The sequence below is a fragment of the Bos javanicus genome, chromosome 24 (genome assembly GCF_032452875.1).
Source record: "Bos javanicus breed banteng chromosome 24, ARS-OSU_banteng_1.0, whole genome shotgun sequence".
NCBI classification, from domain to species: domain Eukaryota; kingdom Metazoa; phylum Chordata; class Mammalia; order Artiodactyla; family Bovidae; genus Bos; species Bos javanicus.
In genome coordinates, this window is record NC_083891.1 from 9555503 (window position 1) to 9580493 (window position 24991).

The window sequence follows — 24991 nt, forward strand, 5'->3', positions numbered from 1 at the left end:
GCCCAGAAGACTTATCACTCCCTGTCCGGAAACCTTCCACCCCCTACACCTGCCCAAAAGACTTATCACCCCTTGCCCAACTACAAATGCTATCTCAACTAAAAAATACCCAAAACATCCTGCCTGATTAACGTTTCCCTTATCGCTTCCACAAGCCTCCCTACAAATATGGAGCCTCCCTGATCCCTCTCCGTGCTCAGCCTGGTCGTTAGGCCAACTGTCGACCCTCCTTGTCTAAATAAAGATACTACTTCTGTTGAGGTCGTCTTTCCTCTTTCTGCCTCGGCCCGAACTATACCTTACAACTTCAGTATTCTTTCCTGGAGAATCCCATGGACAGAGGAGCCCAGTGGGCTATACTCCATAGGGTGGCAACGAAGCGGACAATACTGAATACATGATGGATGGATTAGCCCTAAAGGAAAAAAAAATCAGATATTCAAAAATATGTTTGTGAGGTGTATGTGTCCGTGTGTGTGTTCTGATTTTTTTAACATCAGAAGAGGATTTCTGATAACCCTGAAGTCACATTTTTCCCTTACTGTTTTGAAGTCATTGATTTACTGCCAGTTTTGCCTGGAAGCCTAGCCCAGGCTTTCATATGAGGTGAAACAGCTGGGTTCAGCAGTGTCTTTGGTCAAGAGAAGACAAATGGACCCAGTACCGGCTAAACAGAAAGCCATGTGTGAACAAATTAGGTAACAGCTAGCTCAAGAACCAGTGGTAAAGAGCGGACTGAAAACCCAGGGGAGAATTCAGGACTTGAACAACTACTAACCATTTGCACATAATCAATTTTTAGAGTCAGGGGGCTAGGGCAAAGTTTCTCAAACTCAGGAGTATTGACATTCTGGGCTGGAAAATTCTTTAAGGTTAGAGGCTGGGAGGTTGTGTGCATTGTCGGGTGTTGAACAGCCTTCCTGGCCTCTTCTCTCTAGATACCAGCAGTGCTTCACCCCCAAGTGTGACGATCAAGCACTTCTCCAGACTTTGCTGAAGGTGCTGAGGGGCAAAACTGTCCCCAGGAGAGACCACTGTTCCAGAGGCACGGGGTGGGGGTGGGGGATGGGTGGAGGGAAAGAGGAAGGGCCCCACGCTGGGGCTGGGCTCCCTTAATAAGTTTCATCTCCTCTAAAACTGTCTTTCATAGTAAAAGCAGGACTATACGTAAGCAGAAGTGGTAGCAGTAAAATGTCCCATTTACAAACACGAGGTTTTAGTGGACTTACAGGGAAACTTCTTTCCTCAGAAGTTGGCTTTGGTATTTTTGAAATTTCATAAATCCTGTTACTGTCATACAGACTTGTACAGCTGGATAAACAAACTCAAAGAACACTCTCAGCCACATCTTCATTAGCAGCTCTGCAGGCAGAATCCCCGTCACTTTGAGATGTTTTGTATTCAAAGCAATCGCAGAAAGAGTATTTCCAGATCCTACTGCCTGCTTTAAATCTGCGGTTTTGTCTTTATCATTGGGGTGGCCTATTACTGCTGGCCAATTGTGCAATAACATTTGCAGCTTAAGTTTGGTGTCTGTTCAGAGCTGCTACCCTCCCAAACTCTGGCACAAAACTAGTCACAGCGGCGCTCATGGATCAATACAATACACCTCTGGCCTTGATAAGTGGTTCAAGGAATCTGCATCTGAGCTCACGCAGACAAAACCATGCCAAAGAAGAGATATGCTAAGGGAAGAATAACTAAGTCTTCCCTAGATTCAAACGCCTGAGCTCTACACCAGCCTACACCTCGGAGACCTGTGCACAGTCAGCTGCTGAACATACAGCAATTAGTTCCTTGACATCCTTGTCCCAGTTATTAAGAGTCCACCAGAATAACAGATCACGGACAAATGCGATTTCAGTCAAGGGACTTTATGTAGTTCTTGGTTTGTTTTATTACTTGCTGTTTATCCTTCTGTAAGGTGATGCAGTATTTACCTATGTTCTAAGGCTCAGAACTTGAATTTACTTATCTTAAGAATAAAATGTCTTGCAGAAATTCTCCTTAAAATGTTGACCAGCTTCCTTCTGAGGTTTCAATTGAATTAAGTCCCTCCAAGACATAGCTCTGACTCTGTGCTGTGGCGAGGTCCTCTGCACCATTGGGAGAGTAAGAGCTTCTATTCTACTCAGAATTCAGCAACCCACTTTAGATGTTTATGACTGTTTCCTAGCCTGCCATAAAATGAGGGTGATAATTCATGTTCAACAGTCGATACACACTCCACACAAAGTGCTGGGCTCTGAGTTAGGAGCTGAAGAATTTAAAAACAGAAAAGAAGAAAAAGAAACGGTAAGAAAAAAGAAAGAAAGAGGAAAGAGGAGGAAAGGAAACCTCCTGCTTTGGGGAATCTAGTTGAGAAAGCATCATCTCTGATGTAAGTAGAGTGGCCGGAGGTAGCTGCTGCTGCTGCTGCTGCTAAGTTGCTTCAGTCCTGTCTGACTCTTAGCAACTCCATGGATGGCAGCCCACCAGGCTCCTCCATCCATGGGATTTTCCAGGCAAGAGTACTGGAGTGGGGTGCCATTGCCTTCTCTGGCTGGGGGTAGGGTTGAAAGATATTCAAGTAAAAAAAAAAAAAAAGATTTTCATTAAGTGTTTTGAAATGACAAGTAAAATCTCATGTAGATTTAAGATCTTTTTATATTACAGGATATAGCAGGAAATCCCTACAGCTAGAGTGATAGACTCCATGGTTCTCCTCTTCTATTAAAATAGATACGGCTCCAGGATTCTGAATTTAGCAGCTGCTGGTATATGTGTCTCTTGCCACACTCATAAAGATTTTTAATGCACAATAACATAATATATACCTCATGCCTTCTGTGGCTGGATGCATTATTTCTAATTAACTAACTTCGTACCATCTTCATGTGTGGAAGGAGCAATAATTGGAGCTATCCATTTTTAGTTCACAGGAAGCAAGACGCTCTTCATTTGTCACAGAACCGTTTACTTACCACCCTTTCTTGCCAATGATTTGAAACAGTCAGCTGTAGCTCCTGTTTAGTTTCAACAGACTCACAACTGGGAGACGATGCCAGTTCAAAGTGAATTAACCAGAGAGTTCATCTGGAAATGCTGAAAGGCCTGCTGCACCCCACAGCTTAGGTGCAGACGCTCAGGGCAGACCTGAAAGTCATAATGTCTGTACCGGAATGCATTCATCTGTAAAGTGAAAATGATTATATTGATGTTAAATCTGGAAAGAAAAAGCAAAGGTTTGGATGGAAGTTAAAATATTCCCCTGGCAGATGTTAGTGTTTGTAATAGTTCTCCACGGTTCACTTTGCCCTGTGTCATGAGGCACTTTGGATTCACAGAATAAAAGAATCCCATCCACACATTTTGTTCTTAGAAACGGTCTGCATATTTACTCACTGTATTTACTAACACGGATTCCTAGTCACTTTCTAAAGCTCCTCTTTGCAGAAACTTATAACAATCTTTGCATCTGGGCTCCTCTTTCCTCCAACTCTACTTTCTCCTGTAAGGGAGGCTAGAAGCCAGGAGTCATCTTTCTCCATCGTGGGTCATATACGGGGACAGTCCCGATGTTTACAGGAAGTTCTGTCTCTAGAGGTTGGAGGAGGACCCTTGTTTCAGAATGAATCTCAGTGAAGGAGACGAGGCACTACGTGAGCCCAACTGTTGACGCTTCAGCTCATTTCAAACATAGGTACAGTCCTTATGAGAGGGGCTGAGACTGACCATGACCTGACAGAGCTTTGAGGAGAGCACAGTAGTCAGCCAGGGAAAATATAGCACATAAAACAAATGATCTGAGGCTGAATATATTTACAGATAAAAACTATAGCGTGGTTAGGGAAAAACCTAGGGTGTATTTACAGGAGAATTTAAGCATCTGAGCTGGGACAAGTATAATGAGAGAACTTCAACAGTCAGAAAAACTTTCAACCAGTAAATTGGAGTGTCGGGGGCAGAGAACACAATGCAGGAAGGAGCTGGATAAGCATAGTTACAGAAGCCGCAGGCAAAAAGCAAGATGGGCCATTTGGACAGAGGTAGGGTTCCCAAGAGGATCAAATAGAAGATTGACGGTGAGGCAGAGGCCATATTTCACACCCAAGGTAAATTATTTTGAAATGTATTCTGCTAGCAACAGTCTACTGTTTGGTTTTACTAGGAAGCAATCAGAGCAAGACACTTATTTTTTAATAGACACATCTGTCCCTTTCTACCAAAATGGAATGGAGTAGGAGGAAACTGAAGGCATCACCAATCCCCAAAGGAGTTAAGTTTATTTGCAACAACTGGTATTTCACTATATTAGATGGCAGACTCAGGTTGACTCTTGGCCAAGTGTAATCTCAGATGTTAGTGAGAGGTTCCATATGTCCAGTACCACAGGAATTACAGGTGCTCGACGATTTCCAAAGTCTGGAATTGCACACACGTGTCACAGTAACTGAGCCACAGTCTTTGCTGCCTGTGGGTCTTTACTGAATTGCAGGTTCCATTTCTTGAATAAGAAAGAGGTTGCTTCCACCTGTTTGTCACATACCTTTCCATATTTACACTGCCAGAGAAATTATTGCAATCAATAAGGCTGATTAGTCTTTTTTGTCTTCCCCTGATCTTTAGCATCTGTGCTCCTCAAGTCAGTCTTGTATTAATACGGTATATTGATTTTGCATTTCTAAATGACAGCAACCCCAGCCCTGCTGCCGCACATTCCCCTCCTCAGCCCTTGCTCTTCCTGAAGGCTGATCCCAGACATCCCACGGCGTCACCCCGCCCATCCCCACTTCCCCCATCATTTGTAATTTGGCCCAGAAACTCCTCTATCTTCCTCTCACTCCTAGCCCTGTGAGGTCGGCCCTCTCCCCACAACCAAAGGCGTAACAGCAGCGGGACTCGACCGGCAAGGAGAGGTCCTCTGACCCTTGCACTTCCAAATCCCTCCCTCCCTCTTCTCCCGGTTCCGCCGCTCCGGGAGCGCGCGCCGCCGCGGCAGCCGGGAACACGCGCACTCCGAGGGCCCTAGGGTTCAGATCCCGGGGGCGGTCGGCCCTGCCCTTGGCCCCGCCCTCATCTCCTTCCAGCCCCGCCTCCGATCCATCTCCGGCGTAGCCTGTGCTCGCGCTCCCCCGCCCGAGACCCCGCCCCACCAACGTCCTCTCCACCCCGCCCACCAGCCGCCTCGCCCTCCCAGGATCCGAGGCCCCGCCCCGGCCCCGCCCCCAGCCGTTCCCGCCCCGCCCCCGGCCCGCGTCGCCGTCTCTCGCCCTCCCCCGGCCGCGCGGCCGGAGCTGGCACTGAGCACCGGCGGCCGCGGCGGCCTCGCGTTTTGGCACGCCAGCGCCCCGCTGGACACGGCGTCCCCGAGAGCGCCCGGCGCGCGCGGATCTGCCTTCCGCGGCCCCGGGCTGCCCGGGGGCGTCCGGCGCTCCCCGAGGGCGGGCGTGTCCGCGCGGCGCCGGGCGGGGCACGGGCGCGGGGCCTCAGCCTGTTGGAGCGCCGGGGGCTCCGGACCCGGGGGCTTCGGGAGCCCTGCGGGGGCCGGGCCGCCCGAGTCCCACGCAGAGCAGTGTTTTCCAACTCTCCGCCTGCGTCTCATCGGGCCCACCACCACCCGGAGAGACCCCGTCCAGATCTGCCGAGGTAAGAGGACTTGGCTACTGAGGGGTCTCTTGTCCTAAGACCACTGCCAGGGGTCGGGGATGGGGAGCGGAGGATGGAGCTGGCATGTTCGTAGGAAGCGAATCACAAAATGCAACAGGCGGAGCGGAGCAGGAAACTCCTAGCGTTCATGTTTCCCACAGAGAGGAGACTTGTCCAAGACTGAAACTTGGTGAGGTTCTTCGGAACCCAGACGGGCTGCCGCGAAGCTGCTCCTTGAGTCCGGGTTTGGGTCTGAGCTCCCTCTGGTGGCTTCTTTTAAGGATGGAAAACCAGGCTTTTCGGGAGGGAGACTGGAGCAGAACCGGCGTTCTTCGCTCCCACACATTGTCATGACTTCTCCTTAGACAAAAGTGACTGCGCTTAGTATTATAGTTCCTCTGGCAAAGACACCTTGAGCCCTTGAAAGCTAAGCCCTCATCGAGAATCATAAAATGGTCCTTTCAACTTTGGGTTTTTGTCTCTGAGTCTTCCGTGATCAAAACAAGAATGACAGCGGTACTCAATCTTCTCTTGACTGTATTTGAGTAAAAACATTTTAAATTAAGAAAGCAAGCCACCGTTAAAATAAATACTCTTGGGAAAGTTACATCTGGTAGCCGCTTGTCTTCTACCACCATTGTTATCCTAATATGTGCCTTGAAAAGTATGAGAAAAGGAATCATTTAGTGTAACTTCGATTGTATTAAATAACAGATCTTATTGTCATTCTAAAATTTCTATCAGGAGATGGTAGAACGTTTAAATCTTCCGTTTATGTCCCAGCATACCTGTAGCCTCCGAGAATTTCTGTTTTGTTTTGTCCCCCAGAACAAAATTTCTGTTTTGTTTTTCCAGTGTCATGAAAAAGGAACGGAAAAGAGACGTCACTGTTGGTGAAAGGGGAGTTTTCTTTCCCAGTTGATGGTTACTTCATGATTGGAAAAGAAGTACCTAGGTGGTTGCAAAGATTAGATTTTCATAGTTGTACAGATGAAGCTGATAAAAGAAGATGAGAATATGCTTTCTCAGATGGGTCATAAAAGGCTGATGAGTAAGTAAGCCTGACAAGACAGACTGGAAATGAGGGCAGGAATCCGGAATGTTTTAAAACCAAGTAGGACTTTGAACACTTGCTGAGGATGTTTTTCTCCCAAAAATGGAGGAAGAAAAAAAATTCTCACAGCCAGAAGTGTAAAAAGCTGAGCGGAGTAACAACCCAGTCTGCTCCAAGGATTTCAGTACTTCATCAACTTCTTTGAGAGCACACAGACAAAGGCATCAGACCTGTATGATGAGCTTGTCACCAGTGATGGTATCCTGTGCCAGGAATGACTTCTTAGTTTGGATTTTGGAGTGCTTTTTTTTTTTTTTTTTTACCATGTGGGGTTTTTGACTCTCCATGTTAGGTAGATTTCTGTCACGGAAGTAACTTGTGAATTCATAGTATTCTTGACTATCTCCACGCCTGTTTGCTGTGTGACATGGGAAAATCAAGAGGCTTTAACATTCCTTTAAGTTTTATTGGAAGCAACACTGCATCAGGGAGGCAGATTCACAGTGTAAGTTTTCTCTTTTTGGCAACTGTACTTTGAATGAGCCGAATGTCAGCAGGATTTCACAGCACATACAATTTACAGTCTTTGTTTTATCAAGGCCTTAAATGTATGTTTTATACTCAGCAGATGGGAAGCACATTGAACGCTGCATTTGACATGTATGCCTGAGGAAAGGAGCTCCCCGATGGATCATGGCGTTAATGTTTACAGGACATTGCTTATTTTTAGTATTAGTGATGTTTGCTTTCTCTACTTTGGAGGAATCTGTGAGCAATTACTCTGACTGGGCAGTTTTCCCAGATGACATAGATCCATTTAAGACACAGAGAGTGCAAGATGTCAGACCCAATCAAAAACCGAAGAAGAGTATGCTTCATCCACGTTTGTATTTTGATGCTGGAGAGATCCAAGCAATGAGACAGAAGTCTCGCACAACCCATTTGCACCTTTTTAGAGCGATCAGAAGTGCGGTGACTGCTATGCTGTCGAACCCGACATACTACCTACCTCCACCCAAGCATGCTGATTTTGCTGCCAAGTGGAATGAAATCTATGGCAACAATCTGCCTCCTTTAGCCCTGTACTGTTTGCTGTGCCCAGAAGACAAAGTTGCCTTTGAATTTGCCTTGGAATACATGGACAGGATGGTGGGCTACAAAGACTGGCTGGTGGAGAATGCACCAGGGGATGAGGTTCCAGTTGGCCACTCCCTAACAGGTTTTGCCACTGCCTTTGACTTTTTATATAACTTATTAGATGGTCGTCGGAGACAAAAATACCTAGAAAAAATATGGGTTATTACTGAGGAAATGTATGAATATTCTAAGGTCCGCTCTTGGGGCAAACAACTTCTTCACAACCATCAAGCTACTAACATGATAGCACTGCTGACCGGGGCTTTGGTGACTGGGGTAGATAAAGGGACTAAGGTAAATCTATGGAAACAGGTTGTAGTAGATGTGATGGAAAAGACAATGTTTCTGTTGAATCACATTGTCGATGGCTCTTTGGATGAAGGTGTGGCCTATGGAAGCTACACAGCTAAATCAGTCACACAGTATGTTTTTCTGGCCCAGCGCCACTTTAATATCAACAACTTGGATAACAACTGGTTAAAAATGCACTTTTGGTTTTATTATGCCACCCTTTTGCCAGGCTTCCAAAGGACCGTGGGGATAGCAGATTCCAATTATAACTGGTTTTATGGTCCTGAGAGCCAGTTAGTTTTTTTGGATAAGTTTGTCTTAAAGAATGGAGCTGGAAATTGGTTAGCTCAGCAAATCAGAAGGCACCGACCTAAAGATGGACCCATGGTCCCCTCCACTGCCCAGAGGTGGAGTACCCTTCACACTGAATACATCTGGTATGACCCCCAGCTCACCCCACAGCCTCCTGCAGAATATGGCACTGCAAAAATGCACATGTTCCCTAACTGGGGTGTGGTCACTTATGGGGCTGGGCTGCCAAATACACAGACCAATACCTTTGTGTCTTTTAAGTCTGGGAAGCTAGGAGGGCGTGCTGTGTATGACATAGTTCACTTCCAGCCATACTCCTGGATTGATGGGTGGAGGAGCTTCAACCCTGGACATGAACATCCGGATCAGAACTCATTTACCTTTGCCCCCAACGGGCAGGTGTTTGTTTCCGAAGCTCTCTATGGACCTAAGTTGAGCCACCTGAACAACGTACTGGTGTTCGCGCCGTCACCCACGAGTCAGTGTAATAAGCCCTGGGAAGGTCAGCTGGGAGAATGTGCACAGTGGCTCAAGTGGACCGGCGAGGAGGTTGGTGATGCGGCCGGGGAAATCATTACTGCCTCTCAGCACGGGGACATGATATTTGTGAGTGGGGAAGCCGTGTCGGCTTACTCTTCAGCAATGAAGCTGAAAAGCGTATATCGGGCTTTGCTTCTCTTAAACTCTCAGACTCTGCTAGTTGTTGATCATGTCGAGAAGCAAGAAGATTCCCCAATAAAATCTGTCAGTGCCTTCTTCCATAATCTGGATATTGATTTTAAGTACATCCCCTATAGGTTCATGAACAGGTATAATGGCGCCTTGATGGACGTGTGGGATGCTCACTACAAGATGTTCTGGTTTGATCATCGTGGCAGTAGCCCCCTTGCTAGTATACAGGAAGCAGAGCAAGCCGCTGAATTTAAGAAACGGTGGACTCAGTTTGTCAATGTTACGTTTCAGATGGAATCCGCAATCACAAGAATCGCATATGTCTTCTATGGACCGTATGTCAATGTTTCCAGTTGCAGATTTATTGATAATTCCAATTCTGGACTTCAGCTTTCTCTCAATGTCAATAACACCGACCATGTTGTTTCGATCGTGACTGACTACCAGAACTTGAAGACAAGGTTTGACTACCTGGGATTTGGCGGCTTTGCCACTGTGGCTGATCAGGCCCAAGTAACCCGCTTCGGTTTGGGCACTGAGGCAATAGTAAAGCCCATAAGACGCGATAGAGTTATTTTCCCCTTTGGATTTAAATTTAATGTAGCAGTTGGGTTGATTTTGTGCATCGGCCTGGTGATCTTAACTTTTCAGTGGCGGTTTTACCTTTCTTTTAGAAAGCTTATGCGGTGGATCCTCATCCTTGTTATTGCCTTGTGGTCCGTTGAACTGCTGGACGTGTGGAGCGCTTGCACGCAGCCCATCTGTGCCAAGTGGGCGAGGCCGGAGACCGAGGCAAGCGGGCAGGCGCTGGCCCCGGGAGGCCAGCGCACAGACCCGCCAGACGTCGTCATTACCTCACTTCCTGGTTCCGGAGCCGAGATTCTCAAACAACTCTTCTTCAACAGCAGTGACTTCCTCTACATCCGGGTCCCCACAGCCTACATTGACATCCCGGAAACGGAATTGGAAATCGACTCCTTTGTGGACGCCTGTGAATGGACGGCGTCCGAAGTCCACGGCGTGCGTTTCCGTTTACTCCGAGGCTGGTTGCAGTCCTTGGTCCGAGACACGAAACTCCATTTGCAGAACATCCATCTGCATGAACCCAGTAGGGGGAAACTGGCCCAGTATTTTAGCATGAATAAAGACAAGAAAAGGAAGTTGAAAAGGAGAGAGTCTCTGGCAGAACAAAGAAGCAGAATGAAAGGCGCCTTTGACAGAGACGCTGAATACGTCCGGGCTCTGCGGAGACACCTGGTCCACTACCCCAGTGCGCGGCCGGTGCTCAGCCTGGGCAGCGGGAGCTGGACGTTAAAGCTGCATTTCTTTCACGAGGTGTTGGGAGCCTCCATGAGGGCCTTGTACGTGGTGAGGGACCCTCGGGCGTGGGTTTATTCCATGCTGTACAGTAGTAAACCTAGCCTTTACTCTTTGAAGAATGTACAAGAGCACTTAGCTAAGCTGTTTAAAACGGAGGGAAGTGCAGGTCGTTGTACCTTGAACTCAGGCTATGCTGTGGAGTATGAATTGTTGCGGAAGGAACTGTTGGCATCCAGACCTCACCCAGTCTCGCTGCTGGCCCATGCGTGGCTGGCAAACACGGCTGCTGCCCTGAGGCTAAATGCAGACCTGCTGCCCACCAGCTACCAATTAATCAAGTTTGAAGATCTTGTGCATTTCCCTCAGAATACCACGGAAAGGATTTTTGCCTTCCTTGGAATTCCTTTATCTCCTGCTACTTTAAACCAAATATTGTTTGCCACCTCCACAAACCTTTTCTATCTTCCCTACGAAGGGGAGATATCACCCGCTAATACTAACGTTTGGAAACGAAACTTGCCGAAGGATGAAATTAAACTGATTGAGAACATCTGCTGGACGCTGATGGATCGTCTAGGATACCCAAAGTTTATGGACTGAATGCTGCAGGTCAGCAGAGATTTGCACTAATACTTTCCAACCCAATTTGTGGATATGAATTAGAAGTTTGTTTATTCTTGTACTGTGTGTGTTTGTGTGTGTGTTTGTGATCAATTCGTTACATGCAGAGAGAGATTATTTTAAAAATAAGCACCGTATTTGGCCTAGCGGGATTTATTTTTGTTACCACTTCCCTTGCCTTTGTTTCTGAATTTTTTTCTGCTAATATGTTTCTGCCACAGAGGCGTAGATGAAGTTATATTACCATGGTCAGGGGAGATAGGAGGATTAGAAAGGTTTTTGTCTAACTCTCTGCTTCATCTGTAACTCAGCTGATCTAGCCCAGAACCTCATGCACTGCTGAAAGCCTGGCAGTTGCTGCTTTACCCAAGCGCCTCTTGCTTTCAAGATGAACTGCAGAAGTTTCCTAGTTTTTTAGAAGGTGTCCCAACACATTTATCTTGCACGCCACACATACACACAAATCCTTTTACTGTGTAGAATGTTCACAGATATCACTGGGGAAATGGTGAAAGCTCCTATTGGAATTATCGGATCCCTTCTGGAAAATACAAATGGAAATACAGAATGGATTTTTTTTTTTTTTTAGGTCAGAAACAGTGACCTGAAAATCCTCCTTCAAGTTTTTTACTTAGAAGTCATAAGGAATCAGTCTTGGAACAGTGGATGCCAAGGGCTGGAAGGGTATTTTAGGCCCTCTTGTCTCTTTAAAACCCTCTCATTCTTGCTTCCTTGAAACTGCAGCTGTTCACGATTACCACTCCCACCCTGTCCTTTCTGCCACTGTCACGCAAAACAGTCAGTAGTTGCTAATGGCTAAACTCTGATATTTGTGGGGATTTTTTTTCTCCCTGTCCTGTTGATTAATTTTGTGTCAAAGCCTGAGACCACCTTAGAATCAGATTTCTCCTTGTGGAAGCATCACTGTATGAGTCAAAGCAGTGCTGCTGCTGCCAGTGTTTTTTTAGACTGGAAACAGAATTGGAAAACTGCCTGACTTATCCTGCGTCCCTTTGAATGAGTCTCCAGACTGCCGGTGTCTGCAGAAGTTGAAGGCCAATGGCAGATGATGTCAGAGGCATCTGCTTCCTTTACCATCTGCATCTCATTATAAATGTTGTCGTCATAACACATGGTTCATTTTATTTTGGTAGACGCTGAAATCAAAATGCGATGCCATTAGAAACCAGTGGAGCAATTACAATGAACTGGATGAAACCATGAGGCAGTGTGGGGACTTAATGCAAATCTCTGTGTAGACTGCAGTCTTCCTGATGTTTCAGACTGTAGTTTCACACCACCCCCCTCACCCTCCAGGCGCTAACACTTGGAATTCTGTCATTCTGACCTAGATAAAAGTGGCTCTTTCTCAGTAGTTTGTTGTTATGTCAAAATGTGCCTCCAGGGTGATCAAGCTGTGGGTATGTTACATTCCAGCTGAAGCTAACCAGGCTGTCATTTTTCTTCCATTACAGTAGGAAAACAGCTCTCTCCTACGCCCCCACCTCTACTTCCTGGTGTAGCTCTCCCTGCCCTCTCTCTCCAATGTCAAAATGAATGAAAATCCTGTTGGATTAATACAGGTTGAGAGGGCAACCAAAGACTCAAATCCGTACTATTATTCTCAAGGAAGATTATTCTTCCTATCTCAGGGTTATCGTGATGCATGTAACATTTCTACATGGATGATAACACCATTTCCATTACTGGTCAGAGTCTCAGTGTCTGCTTTCAATTTCCAGGATGTGTGATCGTATTATCAAATAAAAAGGCTTTGGGTTGAAAATAATATGAGGTTTGATCAAGGTAAGAATTACCAATGTTTGCAGATAGCAGCAGAGAACACTGATTCTGGACCACTGCCTTTCCTTTAACTTTGCACAGAAACATGCTCACAGGCAGAAGAGAGCCAGGTTGAGTATGCACAGGGGTTGGGGAGAGATGCAGAAAATGAAAAAGAGCAGTTCTGTGAATGAATATGGGAACAAGATGAGAATACATTATTAATAGATAAGGAAAGGGACGCACTTAAAGTGATCTTCACAGGGTATCTTTCACCACTTAGCAAGGTCAGGGTGAATTTCCCTGTCTACTTCTGACCCAAGGGAAAGTTTGCTGGAGGAGACTAATGTTCACAGGTTCTGTTTCTGAGGAATGTTACACGTAGGTGAAAGCTGGCCCAGCCGTTGCATGTGCAAGGACTTGTACATGCTTGGGACCCACTGCCTTAACATCCCAATTATGATCTCAGAACACCTAGGTCCTGCACTTCCAGAGTGTTATCCTAGGAAAAATGTGAACTTACTTTTACTACATTTTTACTCTGATCATCACAAAAATAATTAAAGCAACCCTGATGACTTTATGACATTTTCAAAGGAAACACAAAATGTTCTTTCCATAAAAACAATTCTTTCCTTCATTAATTTCCCCAAACATGGGCCCAATTGGAATAAAAGCATTTATTAATACTGTTTACATATTGAAATTCTGAAAGAATGGATTAGGTTTGCTGACATAAAAAGTAGCTTAAGTGTGGTGATAATGTTGATCTAGTTTTCAAAATTTAGAAATGATGCAAATTACTCACTTTGGATGAGAGAGGCCATATCCATAGCCGAATTTACTGTAATGACAATTCCAGAAAGGAAGGAAATGGGAGAACCTGCTCAGGAGAAAGAAGAAGTCTATGATTATACTTAATCTATAGAAACCCAGAAAGGCATGAATTTTAGGTAGATACACTTTAATACCTACATACTGAGCCTAGAACCTGAGTATTAGATGTTTGATTAACTGGGTTTTTGGACAAACAGAATAATTAGTACTATAAATGCCTGGCAGGAATGGGGTAATTGTGTCTAATTCCCAGACGTGGTATAGGATCTGCCATAAATACCTTCATATTTGAAGAGACTCTCTCCACACACTAGTTATGTTTAATTTTTTTTTTCTTTTTGTAGAAATGCCACCCCTTCTGTCTGCCATTGACTTGATTGGCATCATTTATCAGCACAGTTTTTGGTGATTTGGTTTAGGGTCATCATAGATGCTGTGTGTATTAATCACTCAGTCATGTGTGACTGCGACCCTGTGAACTAAAGCTTACCAGGCTCCTCTGTTCTTGAAATTTTCCAGGCAAGGATACTGAAGTGGGTTGCCATTTCCTTCTCCAGGGTATCTTCCCAACCCAGGGATCAAACCCAGGTCTCCTGCATTGCAGGCAGATGCTTTACCATCTGAGCTACTATATAAAGCCTATCTCATTCAGTTATCTATAAGTAAATATGGACAATGGTTTTAAACTCTGACTTAATTCTGATCATAATTAGAAAAATGTCACTAATTTAGTGAAAAGTGTAAGTAGAAGATAATATGTTATAACACCACTTACAGAGGTAAGGGAGCCTAATATTCTAAGACAGATCTAGGAATTTAATATACATATGTGGGCTATCTACTGCTTGTTTAAATATAGACCAAAGTATGTCTAAAAATAGCTGCTAAGGCAATGTTTTCCATACTTGACTAGTATCATTATTTCCCTTCATGTTGGCAGAAAAATTCAAATAACATTTTAAGAACTAGACTGAATTTTTGTTTTTTATTTTTTTTTGCACAAAGAATGGAAGGAACTTAAAACAGATTCTCACATTCTCTAGCTAACTTGTAAATGCTTGAGCTGTAATTTACATGAGCTTATGTTGTGTTTAGTCCAAGTAACATGTTTAGTTCCATTTCCAAAGATAGGTTTGGAGAAAGCTTCCAAACCTTAGCCGGGTATCTTGTTTTTGTTCTTCATTTTCATTTTTCTTTCACATCTATCCAGTTACGCAGTGAAGAAAACCTATACTGGAGACCATAGCCCAGTTTATTCTGCTGCTGCTGCTGCTGCTAAGTCGCTTCAGTCGTGTCCGACTCTGTGCGACCCCATAGACGGCAGCCCACCAGGCTCCCCCATCCCTGGGATTCTCCAGGCAAGACCACTGGAGTGGGTTACCATTTCCTTCTTCAATGCATGAAAGTGAAAAGTGAAAGTGAAGTCGCTCAGTCGTGTCCGACTCTTAGCGACCCCATGGACTGCAGCCCACCAGGCTCCTCCGTCCATGGGATTTTCCAGGCAAGAGTACTGGAGTGGGGTGCCATTGCCTTCTCCGCCAGTTTATTCTAACTATATGTATAACATGACTCCTCTGTTAATAAAAAGCTAAAAGCAACTTGGCTATGGTTGGGATAATTTGTAATAGCCCTCTTCTTTAGGTCTTTGGGTACCTGTGCTAGGGTTTTGTCTGGAGCTGAGAAGGCAGATTTGGGAAATGCAGTCCCATGATTCCAGCTACTAAACTTGTACCCTTCAATGATGGACAAGCCATGACTCCACTGTTGTAAGTTAATTTTAAGTCCTGCCTTCAGTCCATTTCACTCTTCTCTGTACTTTGTCCTAACTTACTAACTAGTAAGAACATCCTGGTACTGTATACCTGGGCTCCACAATTGCCCCTCCTATCATTGGTGGAATCTCCATTTGAGCAGGAGATCTATGAAAGGAAGGTTGGTGCAGGTTCCTTGAGTCATTCCGATAGGTGGTGCAGAGGGTTGGCATAGTGGAGACTTTTGCTTTTAAAGACAGAAGGATCCATCATAAATTAGTCTCAGTATGTGCTACACAGAACCTTAACGTTTTCATGTTCATCATTACAGTCTTCACAACTCACTGGTGTTGATTTTACAGATAGATCTGAAGCCTGTATTCTCTTTGCAGGGAATCTGTTTTTGTGAAGACATTTGGAGCAGGTTTACAATTCAGTTATCAATTCACGGTAGTTTTAGGGTATCTACCACCAAGGTATTGATTTGCATGAGGGAAGAAGACAAAAATGAGTTGACTTTGTGCCTGCCCTGTGAAGAATTGGTGTTCTCGCCAGAGACTTCAGAGCCAGTAGGAATTCATCAAGAGGAGAAGGAGAGGAAGGGCATGCCAGTAGCGATTACCACCCAAGGAGAGGCACCACAAAGTGTCAGCTGCTCTGCCTTAGAAATGGTGGTTATGAGAAAAGGAAGTAGTTTATGGAGCTTCAGTACATTTGGAGAGAGATCACCATCCATGCTTTTCCCAATTAGATTTGACTCTATCATCACAGGACATCCCATCAGTAAGTAGTGATAGGCACAAGCGGAACAAAACTGCTGACACTCTCTCCCAATTCTCCCCTGACTTAATTGCCCCAACACATTTCTCACAAAGAAATGTGGTCCATAACTGAACAGCAAGGGGTGCCCTGAAGAGAAGGCTGTGTGAGTGTGGTTGGACTGGGGTGCATGCAGATTGCTGCTGGTAATAGCAGTAAAGGATAACTCAGGGTATCTCATCTGGGCTCCAGCTGGCCAGTAGCATCTCCTTTTCCTTCCCCGGCCCTCTCAGTGCCTCCAGATTCATATTACCAGGCGGAGCTGACCAATCCTAAGAAGGCAGCAGTGAACAAAACCTATGGAGCTGACAGTCAACCAAATATATTGGGGCGGGGGGGAACTGTTCTTATTCCTACTATGAAAATAGTAGAACTAAGGGAAGGAGGGAAGGAAGAAATGGAAGGAAGGAATTCTGAACCTAAATCTGAACACAAAGTAAGGTGTATAAGGAGAACTGTTTCTCTAACAATTGAGTTCATTATTGTATGAACTGTTTAAGAATCTCTTTGAAATCTTATTATAGCTAAAACTTCAGAAAAAAGGAAAGATTGTAATCTGAACAAACCTTTTCTATAGTACATTGCAGTTGCTCTTTCTATCTTATTTCTTTTAACTATTTCTGTATTGCTATGACTCTTGAGATGAAATGAATTTTTCCTTTCAAGGGTACTAACACTGGTGTTGAATTGCATCTAAGTGTTAGGTTTTACAGCTTTCTAGATAGCATGGTGTTTTCCTATATACTATCTCCCTCTCTTTCCAAGTGAGGGGTATATACAATGATCCCAGTGATTTAAGGAACCAGACATTCATACACATGGGACATCCATGGTGCTCTTCATTCTTTTGGAAGTTAATTCACCTCCCATCACCATCACTTTTCTCACTTCATGAGTAAATGAACAACACAGAAATCTCTAATCCCTGCATTAAAATCTGACATCCCTCTACGGACAATGCATAAACCACTTCTTACCTTATTCATTTCATAATGGAAATAATGCTCCCAAACTTTGTTCTACTACAATGAAAGATAACTGCCCAACTTTATTAGTGTTTATTTATTGTTTTAAGTGTTCATTTATTCCTTTGCCTTGTTCCAAAAGATTAATTTTGTTTTATATATTTGTTTAAAGTTTCTGGGATTTTAAAATAAGGCTTTTTAAACTATATTGAGCTATTTTAACTTGATGCCTTAATGCAGTATTCCACAAAACTTTGAAGGGAGATTTACAAGAACACAATACAACCAAGAAGTGATGAAATTGCTTCCATAAAACACCCATGAAAAGACAACTACATATAAAGAGTGCAGTTAATAAAAGTTAACCCTACACAGTGAAATAGGTGGGTTCTGCTCTTCATTTTTATTCCAAACATTAACCTGGGGGTCCTGGCATTCAGTGTTAACTCGAACACATCACACTCACAGTGGGCTTATGTGCACCAAGGAACTCGTGTTATTTTTCTTTAGATTGACCAAAATAAACTGAAATGTACATGCATTCACTTATACTTTATAAGGCTATGGTTTTTCCTGTGGTCATGTATGGATGTGAGAGTTGGACTGTGAAGAAGGCTGAGTGCAGAAGAATTGATGCTTTTGAACTGTGGTGTTGGAGAAGACTCTTGAGAGTCCCTTGGACTGCAAAGAGATCCAACCAGTCCATTGTGAAGAAGATCAGCCCTGGGATTTCTTTGGAAGGAATGATGCTAAAGCTGAAACTCCAGTACTTTGGCCACCTCATGCGAAGAGTTGACTCATTGGAAAAGACTCTGATGCTGGGAGGGATTGGGGGCAGGAGGAGAAGGGGATGACAGAGGATGAGATGGCTGGATGGCATCACTGACTCGATGGACGTGAGTCTCTGAACTCTGGGAGTTGGTGATGGACAGGGAGGCCTGGCGTGCTGCAATTCATGGGGTCGCAAAGAGTCGGACACAACTGAGCGACTGAACTGAACTATAAAATTTGCGTTTATAGTTACTGAACAAAAACCCCATTACTAAAAGGTACTTGCTTTTATGCTTAGTCACTCAGTCGTGTCCAGGTTTTTGCAACCCCATGGACTGTTGCCTGTCAGGCTCCTCTGTCCATGGGATTCTCCAGACAATACTGGAGTGGGTTGCCATTTCCTTCTCCAGGACTTTCTTGTGCACCCACATGAAAATCTGGCACGATTCTGTTATCATATGGGGTGTAAGGTTTTCTGTGTATAATCAACATATTGTACTCATGGGTTTTTCACAAGCTATGTTTATGCCTTTCTCCCATTTCCTTGGTTAATTTGAAGAGGGAGATTTCTATTAAAAATGTTATATTAACAACACTTTGTATACTATATGAACTTTGAAATTTGATAAAATTTGAATACAAATCACCAGGTCAGTAAATAATAACCAGCTGTGAGTTGTTGCTCAAACTACCGCACAATTGCACTCACTTCACATGCTAGTAAAGTAATGCTCAAAATTATCCAAGCCAGGCTTCAGCAATATGTGAACTGTGAACTTCCAGATGTTCAAGGTGGTTTTAGAAAAGGCAGAGGAACCAGAGATCAAATTGCCAACATCCACTGGATCAAAAAAGCAAGAGAGTTCCAGAAAAACATCTATTTCTGCTTTATTGACTATGCCAAAGCCTTTGACTGTATGGATCACAATCAACTGTGGAAAATTCTGAAAGAGATGGGAATACCAGAACACCTGACCTGCCTCTTGAGAAACCTATATGCAGGGCAGGAAGCAACAGTTAGAACTGTACATGGAACAACAGACTGGTTCCAAATAGGAAAAGAAGTATGTCAAGGCTGTATATTGTCACCCTGCTGATTTAACTTTTATGCAGAATACATCATGAGAAATGCTGGGCTGGAAGAAGTACAAGCTGGAATCAGGATTGCTGGGAGCAATATCAATAACCTCAGATATGCAGATGACACCACCCTTATGGCAGAAAGTGAAGAGGTGCTAAAAAGCCTCTTGATGAAAGTGAAAGAGGAGAGTGAAAAAGTTGGCTTAAAGCTCAACATTCAGAAAACGAAGATCATGGCATCTGGTCCCATCACTTGATGGGAAATAGATGGGGAAACAGTGGAAACAGTGTCAGACTTTATTTTGGGGGGCTCCAAAATCACTGTAGATAGTGACTGCAGCCATGAAATTAAAAGACGCTTACTCCTTGGAAAGAAAGTTATGACTAACCTAGATAGCATATTCAAAAGCAGAGACATTACTTTGCCAACAGAGGTCTGTCTAGTCAAGGCTATGCTTTTTCCTGTGGTCATGTATGGATGTGAGAGTTGGACTGTGAAGAAAGCTGAGTGCCAAAGAACTGATGCTTTTGAACTGTGGTGTTGGAGAAGACTCTTGAGAGTCCCTTGGACTGCAAGGAGATCCAACCAGTCCATTCTGAAGATCAGTCCTGGGTATTCTTTGGAGGGACTGATGCTGAAGCTGAAACTCCAATACTTTGGCCACCTGATGTGAAGAGTTGACTCATTGGAAAAGACTCTGATGCTGGGAGGGATTGGGGGCAGGAGGAGAAGGGGACAACAGAGGATGAGGTGGCTGGATGGCATCACTGACTCGATGGACGTGAGTTTGAGTGAACTCTGGGAGTTGGTGATGGACAGGGAGGCCTGGCGTGCTGTGGTTCATGGGGTCACAAAGAGTCGGACACGACTGAGTGACTGGACTGAACTGAACTGTGTGGTGTTGGGGAGTTTTCTTAATTTGAAATGATCATTTCCCCATCTTTAAAACTCCCCAGAGTTGATGTAAGGATTAAATAAAATCACATGTAAAAATTAATAGGATGATACTTGTTTCCTCTTTGCAATCACCTCAAATTCATTTTCTATCAAACCCATATGTAACAGAATGCACCATTCTCCGAAGAAGAAAATATTACAGTGTCCCCAGAGGATTTGAGCCTACATAGTTGGCATACAGACCAAATAGACACCTATTTTAATATTTCATATATGCACTGAGTTGTAAAAACATGTAAAATCACAATTATGCAATTAATATATGTGGAAATAATTTGGAGCATTTTTCATGTTCACATTAAAAAAAAATCATTCAAATTTTCACTTACTTCAGTGCTTTATTTCTAAAGTCATGGTTTGAGTTATTCTAGAGAATATTGTATTTCCTTCTGAATTTTATTAAGATAGAGACTCTTTTAAGTTTATGTTTAGTCACCCGGTTGTATCTGACTCTTTGGAACCCCATGGACTGTAGCCCACCAGGCTCCTCTGTCCATGGGATTTTTCAAGCAAGAATACTGAAGGAGGTTGCCATTTCCTCCTCCATGGTATCTTCCCAACCCAGAGATTGAATCTGCATCTCTTGTGTCTCCTGCATTGCAGCAGAATTATTTACCCGCTACGCCATCAGAGAAGCCTATTGAATTTAAGTATGATGCTATTACTTGAAGTTTTATATCATGTTACGAGTGCTATTTGTATAACATTAATCATAATTTTATGTTCATACCTTCATTCAGTAGATACATTATTATGATCTTATGCATCAAAATAAATGAATTTTCCTATTTTAATATTTTCATTTATTTATTATGAAATATGCATAAAAGCTGGGAGTGTTGAAGGCTATGTGTGAATATGACATTTACTGCACTGGCTATGATGGAATAAGTGAGGGCCAACCTTGTGGCTCAGTGGTAGAGAATCCGCCTGCTAATGCAGGAGATGCAGGTTCAGTCCCTGGGTTAGGACAATCCCCTGGAGAAGGAAATGGCAACCCACTCCAACATTCTTGCCTGGAAAATCCCATGGACTGAGGAGCCTGGTTGGCCACAGCCAACAGGGTTGCAAAAGAATCAGACACGACAGCAGCTAAACAACAACAATCTGAGGTAGCATATCCAAGTTATACATGTCATGATTATATAGCTTGACACTGTATGTAACAGATGGTTTTATGAATATAAAATGATCTCTTTATAGAACACTTAATGCACACATCCTTCACACACATTTTTTGGCTCAGGGTTAAGTTCTACAATACGTTATCATCTGCCTGGTGCTTTGTAAGTGTGGGTGTTTTTTCCCTTCTGTGGCTGTAGATCACAACCCAGGAGCAGTTCCAGAGCCTCCAGTTGGAACCTCAGCCTTCCAGCAAGGAGCCCGGGACAGCATGCGCCTCTGCCAGGGAACGGGTGCCACACACCTACGATCACAGCGTTCATCTCACTGAGGACAGGAATTCCTCTTCTATGGCTGGTTTTCCCTGGAGACTGCCATCCAGACCCTGGCTGAGGTCCACTGTATGCAAATCAGAAGACACTGTTTTGCTGAGCCTTGCACGTGTCAGGTCTGCTGCCCCTACTTCTCCAACTGTAGGTATGATGGATAGGTTACACTAATATGTGGGTGCTGAAAAGACGTGCTGACCCTATCAGAAGCCCTCTTCTGTGATATTGATGTCTCTGTGACCACAGCTGGGACTTAGAGTCAGAACCCCTATACTCACACCCTACCATGTGGTGCAGAGCGTATACCTCTGACCTTCGATTACTGTATCCTCCCACCCTAACCAGCGACCCCAGAGGTAACAACTATCCTGAGTTTTGTGTTTATCATTCCTGTGCTCTTCTTTATAGCTCCACCACATATGTCTCTATATTTATCAACACATTGTGCATTTTTGCATGTTTTTATACATTATGTAAACCTAACATACTGCATATATTCTTACACAGCTTGCTTTTCTTCACTCAAAATTTTGTCTAATGCATGTTGATGTTTGCAGGTGGAGAGCACTTATTTCCAACACAGTGAGTTCCAATATAGACTACTGTCCAAACAGCATACTTTATGAAGCTTTCATCTTGTTGGATTTGGGGAATATTTTTAATTTCTGTAATTTTAAACATTATACATAAAACTTTATATATGCTATATAATGCATATATGTTAATGCAAGAATTTTGTCATTGTGTGTGTGTTCTTTTTTGTACTCAGAAACCTTCCCACCCAGCCCCACTCCAGCCTAGTGTATATATTGAAGGCTCAACGCACATCCTCAAGTATTCTTGATACCAAATTATTATTTTCACAGATTGTTTGTACCAGTTGACACTCTAGCAATTGTTGAAAAGCTTGTGTTGCTCCAAAGCTTCTCCTGTACTTGGCAGTTTCATAGTTTTAAATATTTTTCTGTCTAGTGGGATAAAAGAGTGCTATGTCTTTTTTTTTTGGTTCTGTTAATAACATAGAACACATGTGCAGCAATGCACTAGTGCACACACACACACAGCCGTCCTTATTTTTCCCATTTGTGTTTCTTCTTTTGTGAAAATAAATCATGTTCCTGTCTTTTATGCATTTTTCCATGGCATTCATTTTTTTCTCATTGATTCATTGACATTTACTGTATATTAATAATACTAATCCTTTTTTGGTTATACTTGCAGTGAATAACTTCTTGGCTTATATTTTTATGATCTTTGCACTATGACTTTTATAATACATTTTGATATGCAGGTGTTCTTAATTTGAGCGTAGACAAAATATGTTTACAAATAATTTTTCTTTATTATTTATACTTTTTAACATCTTATCAAAGAATCTTAGCGTCTTGGTACTGAAAATGTTCTCCTCTATTTTCCTATCATTATCAGTTGCTGCCAAATAAAATTACCACACTTGTAATAGCTTAGAACATCACACATTCATTGTCTCACAGTTTCTATGGGTCGGGAATCCAAGCCTGGCTGAACTTGGTCGTCTGCTCGTACATGTGGCTGCAGTGACGTTGATGGGACTAAGATCTCATCTGAGAAGCACCCACTTCCAAGCTCATGTGATTGTTGGCAAGACTGAATTCTTTGTGGGCTATTGGACTAAAAGCCTCAGTTCTTTTCTGCCTGTTGGCAGGAGACCTTGAATCACTTGCCATGTGAGCTTCTCCATTGGCAGTTAACTTCACAAAGTCAGGATGAGAGAGTCTATAGAGAAACTGCTAACATGCTATCATAATCTTCGAAGCGACACCCAGGCAGCTTTGGTTAGAAGCTAGTCAGAGGTCCCCTTACCCCTACACCCAGGAAAGGGTTTCCACAAGGACAGGACTACCAGGAGAAGGAGAGCTTATTTTGCCTTTTATATTTAAGTATTTAATCTGCATACTTAGTTGGTCAGTCATGTCTGATTCTTTGGGACCCCATGGACTGTAGCCCACCAGGCAACTCTGTTCATGAAATTTCCTGGGATTTCCTAGGCAAGAATACTGGAGTGAGTTGCCATTTCCTTCTCCATTTAATCTGCTTTGCATTAACTGTTAAGTCCATTCTGAGGTTTTGTTGTTTTTTTTTTCCCCTTGTATGAATAACCTGCTGTCCTAGACTGAAAAGATTCAGTACCCTCTCCTTTCCACTAATCTTCAATGCCATTTCTACTGCATATCAAGTCCTTATATTTTGTGTGAGCTGATTTCTGAGTTCTCTACTGTACTCCACTGGCAAATTTGATTACCCGATGACAGTACTGCACTGTCTTAATTACTGCAGTCTTTTTGTTGGCCTTGAAATCTGGTAAGGGAAGTTTTTTTATTTTCTTTTTTCTATTTCTTAAGCCTTTGTTCTTCCATATGCATTTTAGAATTAGTTAGCATAGCTCCTCAAAGCAAGCAAACAAAGAACAATACATGTTATTGTAAATGCATTACATCAATTTTGGGAGAATTGACCTCTTTAATTAATCCCAATTCATAAGCATGGCATATCTCTCCTTTTATATAACATTTGTTAATCCTTTGATAGATTTAAGTATGAGCACTTTATATATTACAGTGGATCATATTTATTTTTAATTGTATGTCCTAACTGATGATAGTATGTAGAAAATACAGTTGACTTTTGTGTATTTATATTATATCAGGGAACTTACTAATTTAATAATTTACCTGTAAATTTTTTGAAATACTTATATAAGATGATTTTGTAATCTGTAATTAATGGAATACATTTCTGTCCTTTTAATTTTATAACTTTTTAATGTTCTTACTGGATTTGTTAGGACGTCTTGTAAAGTACTGAGTGGATCTGGCAATGTGAATATTCTTGTACTGTTCCTAATGTGAATGGAGTAATTGTACATTTCACCACTGAGCAAATGAATGGATGCTGTGTGTATTTCATAGATTCCCTTTATCAGGATGCAATACTCCCTTCTATTGCCAGTTGATAATTGCCTTTTTATCATCAGTGCATGATGAGATTTATTCATGCTTTTACTGTATTTATTGTGATAATCATATGTTTCTTTGCCCTAATCTGTTAATGCAAGGTATTTTGTGAAGATATTTTTTTCTTTTGAGATTAAACCAAATTTGGCTTGCTATGATGAAACCAGACTGGGAATGATTTATTATATTTGTTGCTGAATTAAGCTTATTAATAATTAAGATGTTTATATCAACATTTGTAATTGTAATTTTCTCATGATATATTTGTCTAATTTTCAAGTCAGCAAACTTGTCACACAAAGTAAGTTGAGGATGTTCTATTTTTATATTCTCTAGATGAGTTTGCATGGGATTGAAATGACCTAATACAAGAATGTTTGTCAGAACGCATTTGTAAAATTATCTGAGCATTCTGTTTTCTTTGTAGGAACACTTTAACTAAATATAAAATTTTATTGGTGGTTATAGGGTTCTTTTATTTACCTCATGAATTTATTTTGAAGCCTATTTTGGCAAATTATGTTTTTAAGGAATCTGTACTGTTCTTTT

General features: G+C 42.8%; 1 protein-coding gene across 3 annotated transcripts; it reads left to right on the plus strand.

Moving 5' to 3' along the window:
* Positions 1-5538: 5538 nt before the first annotated feature.
* On the plus strand, positions 5539-24605 carry DSEL (dermatan sulfate epimerase like). Of its 3 annotated transcripts, none has more exons than XM_061399562.1 (3): positions 5539-5628; positions 6484-11023; positions 21321-24605. In XM_061399562.1, the coding sequence occupies exon 2, from the start codon at positions 7376-7378 to the stop codon at positions 11012-11014; it is 3639 nt and encodes a 1212-aa protein (XP_061255546.1). In that variant the 5' UTR covers positions 5539-5628; positions 6484-7375; the 3' UTR covers positions 11015-11023; positions 21321-24605. The 3 variants fall into 3 exon arrangements, with proteins under 3 accessions (XP_061255546.1, XP_061255545.1, XP_061255544.1); XM_061399561.1 differs by lacking the exon at positions 21321-24605 and adding an exon at positions 11625-20038; XM_061399560.1 differs by lacking the exon at positions 21321-24605 and having other exon boundaries at positions 6484-11096.
* Positions 24606-24991: the final 386 nt, after the last annotated feature.

Excerpts from the sequence above, each read along its gene's own strand:
- DSEL (XM_061399562.1), top strand. The coding sequence starts at position 7,376 with ATGGCGTTAATGTTTACAGGACATTGCTTATTTTTAGTATTAGTGATG.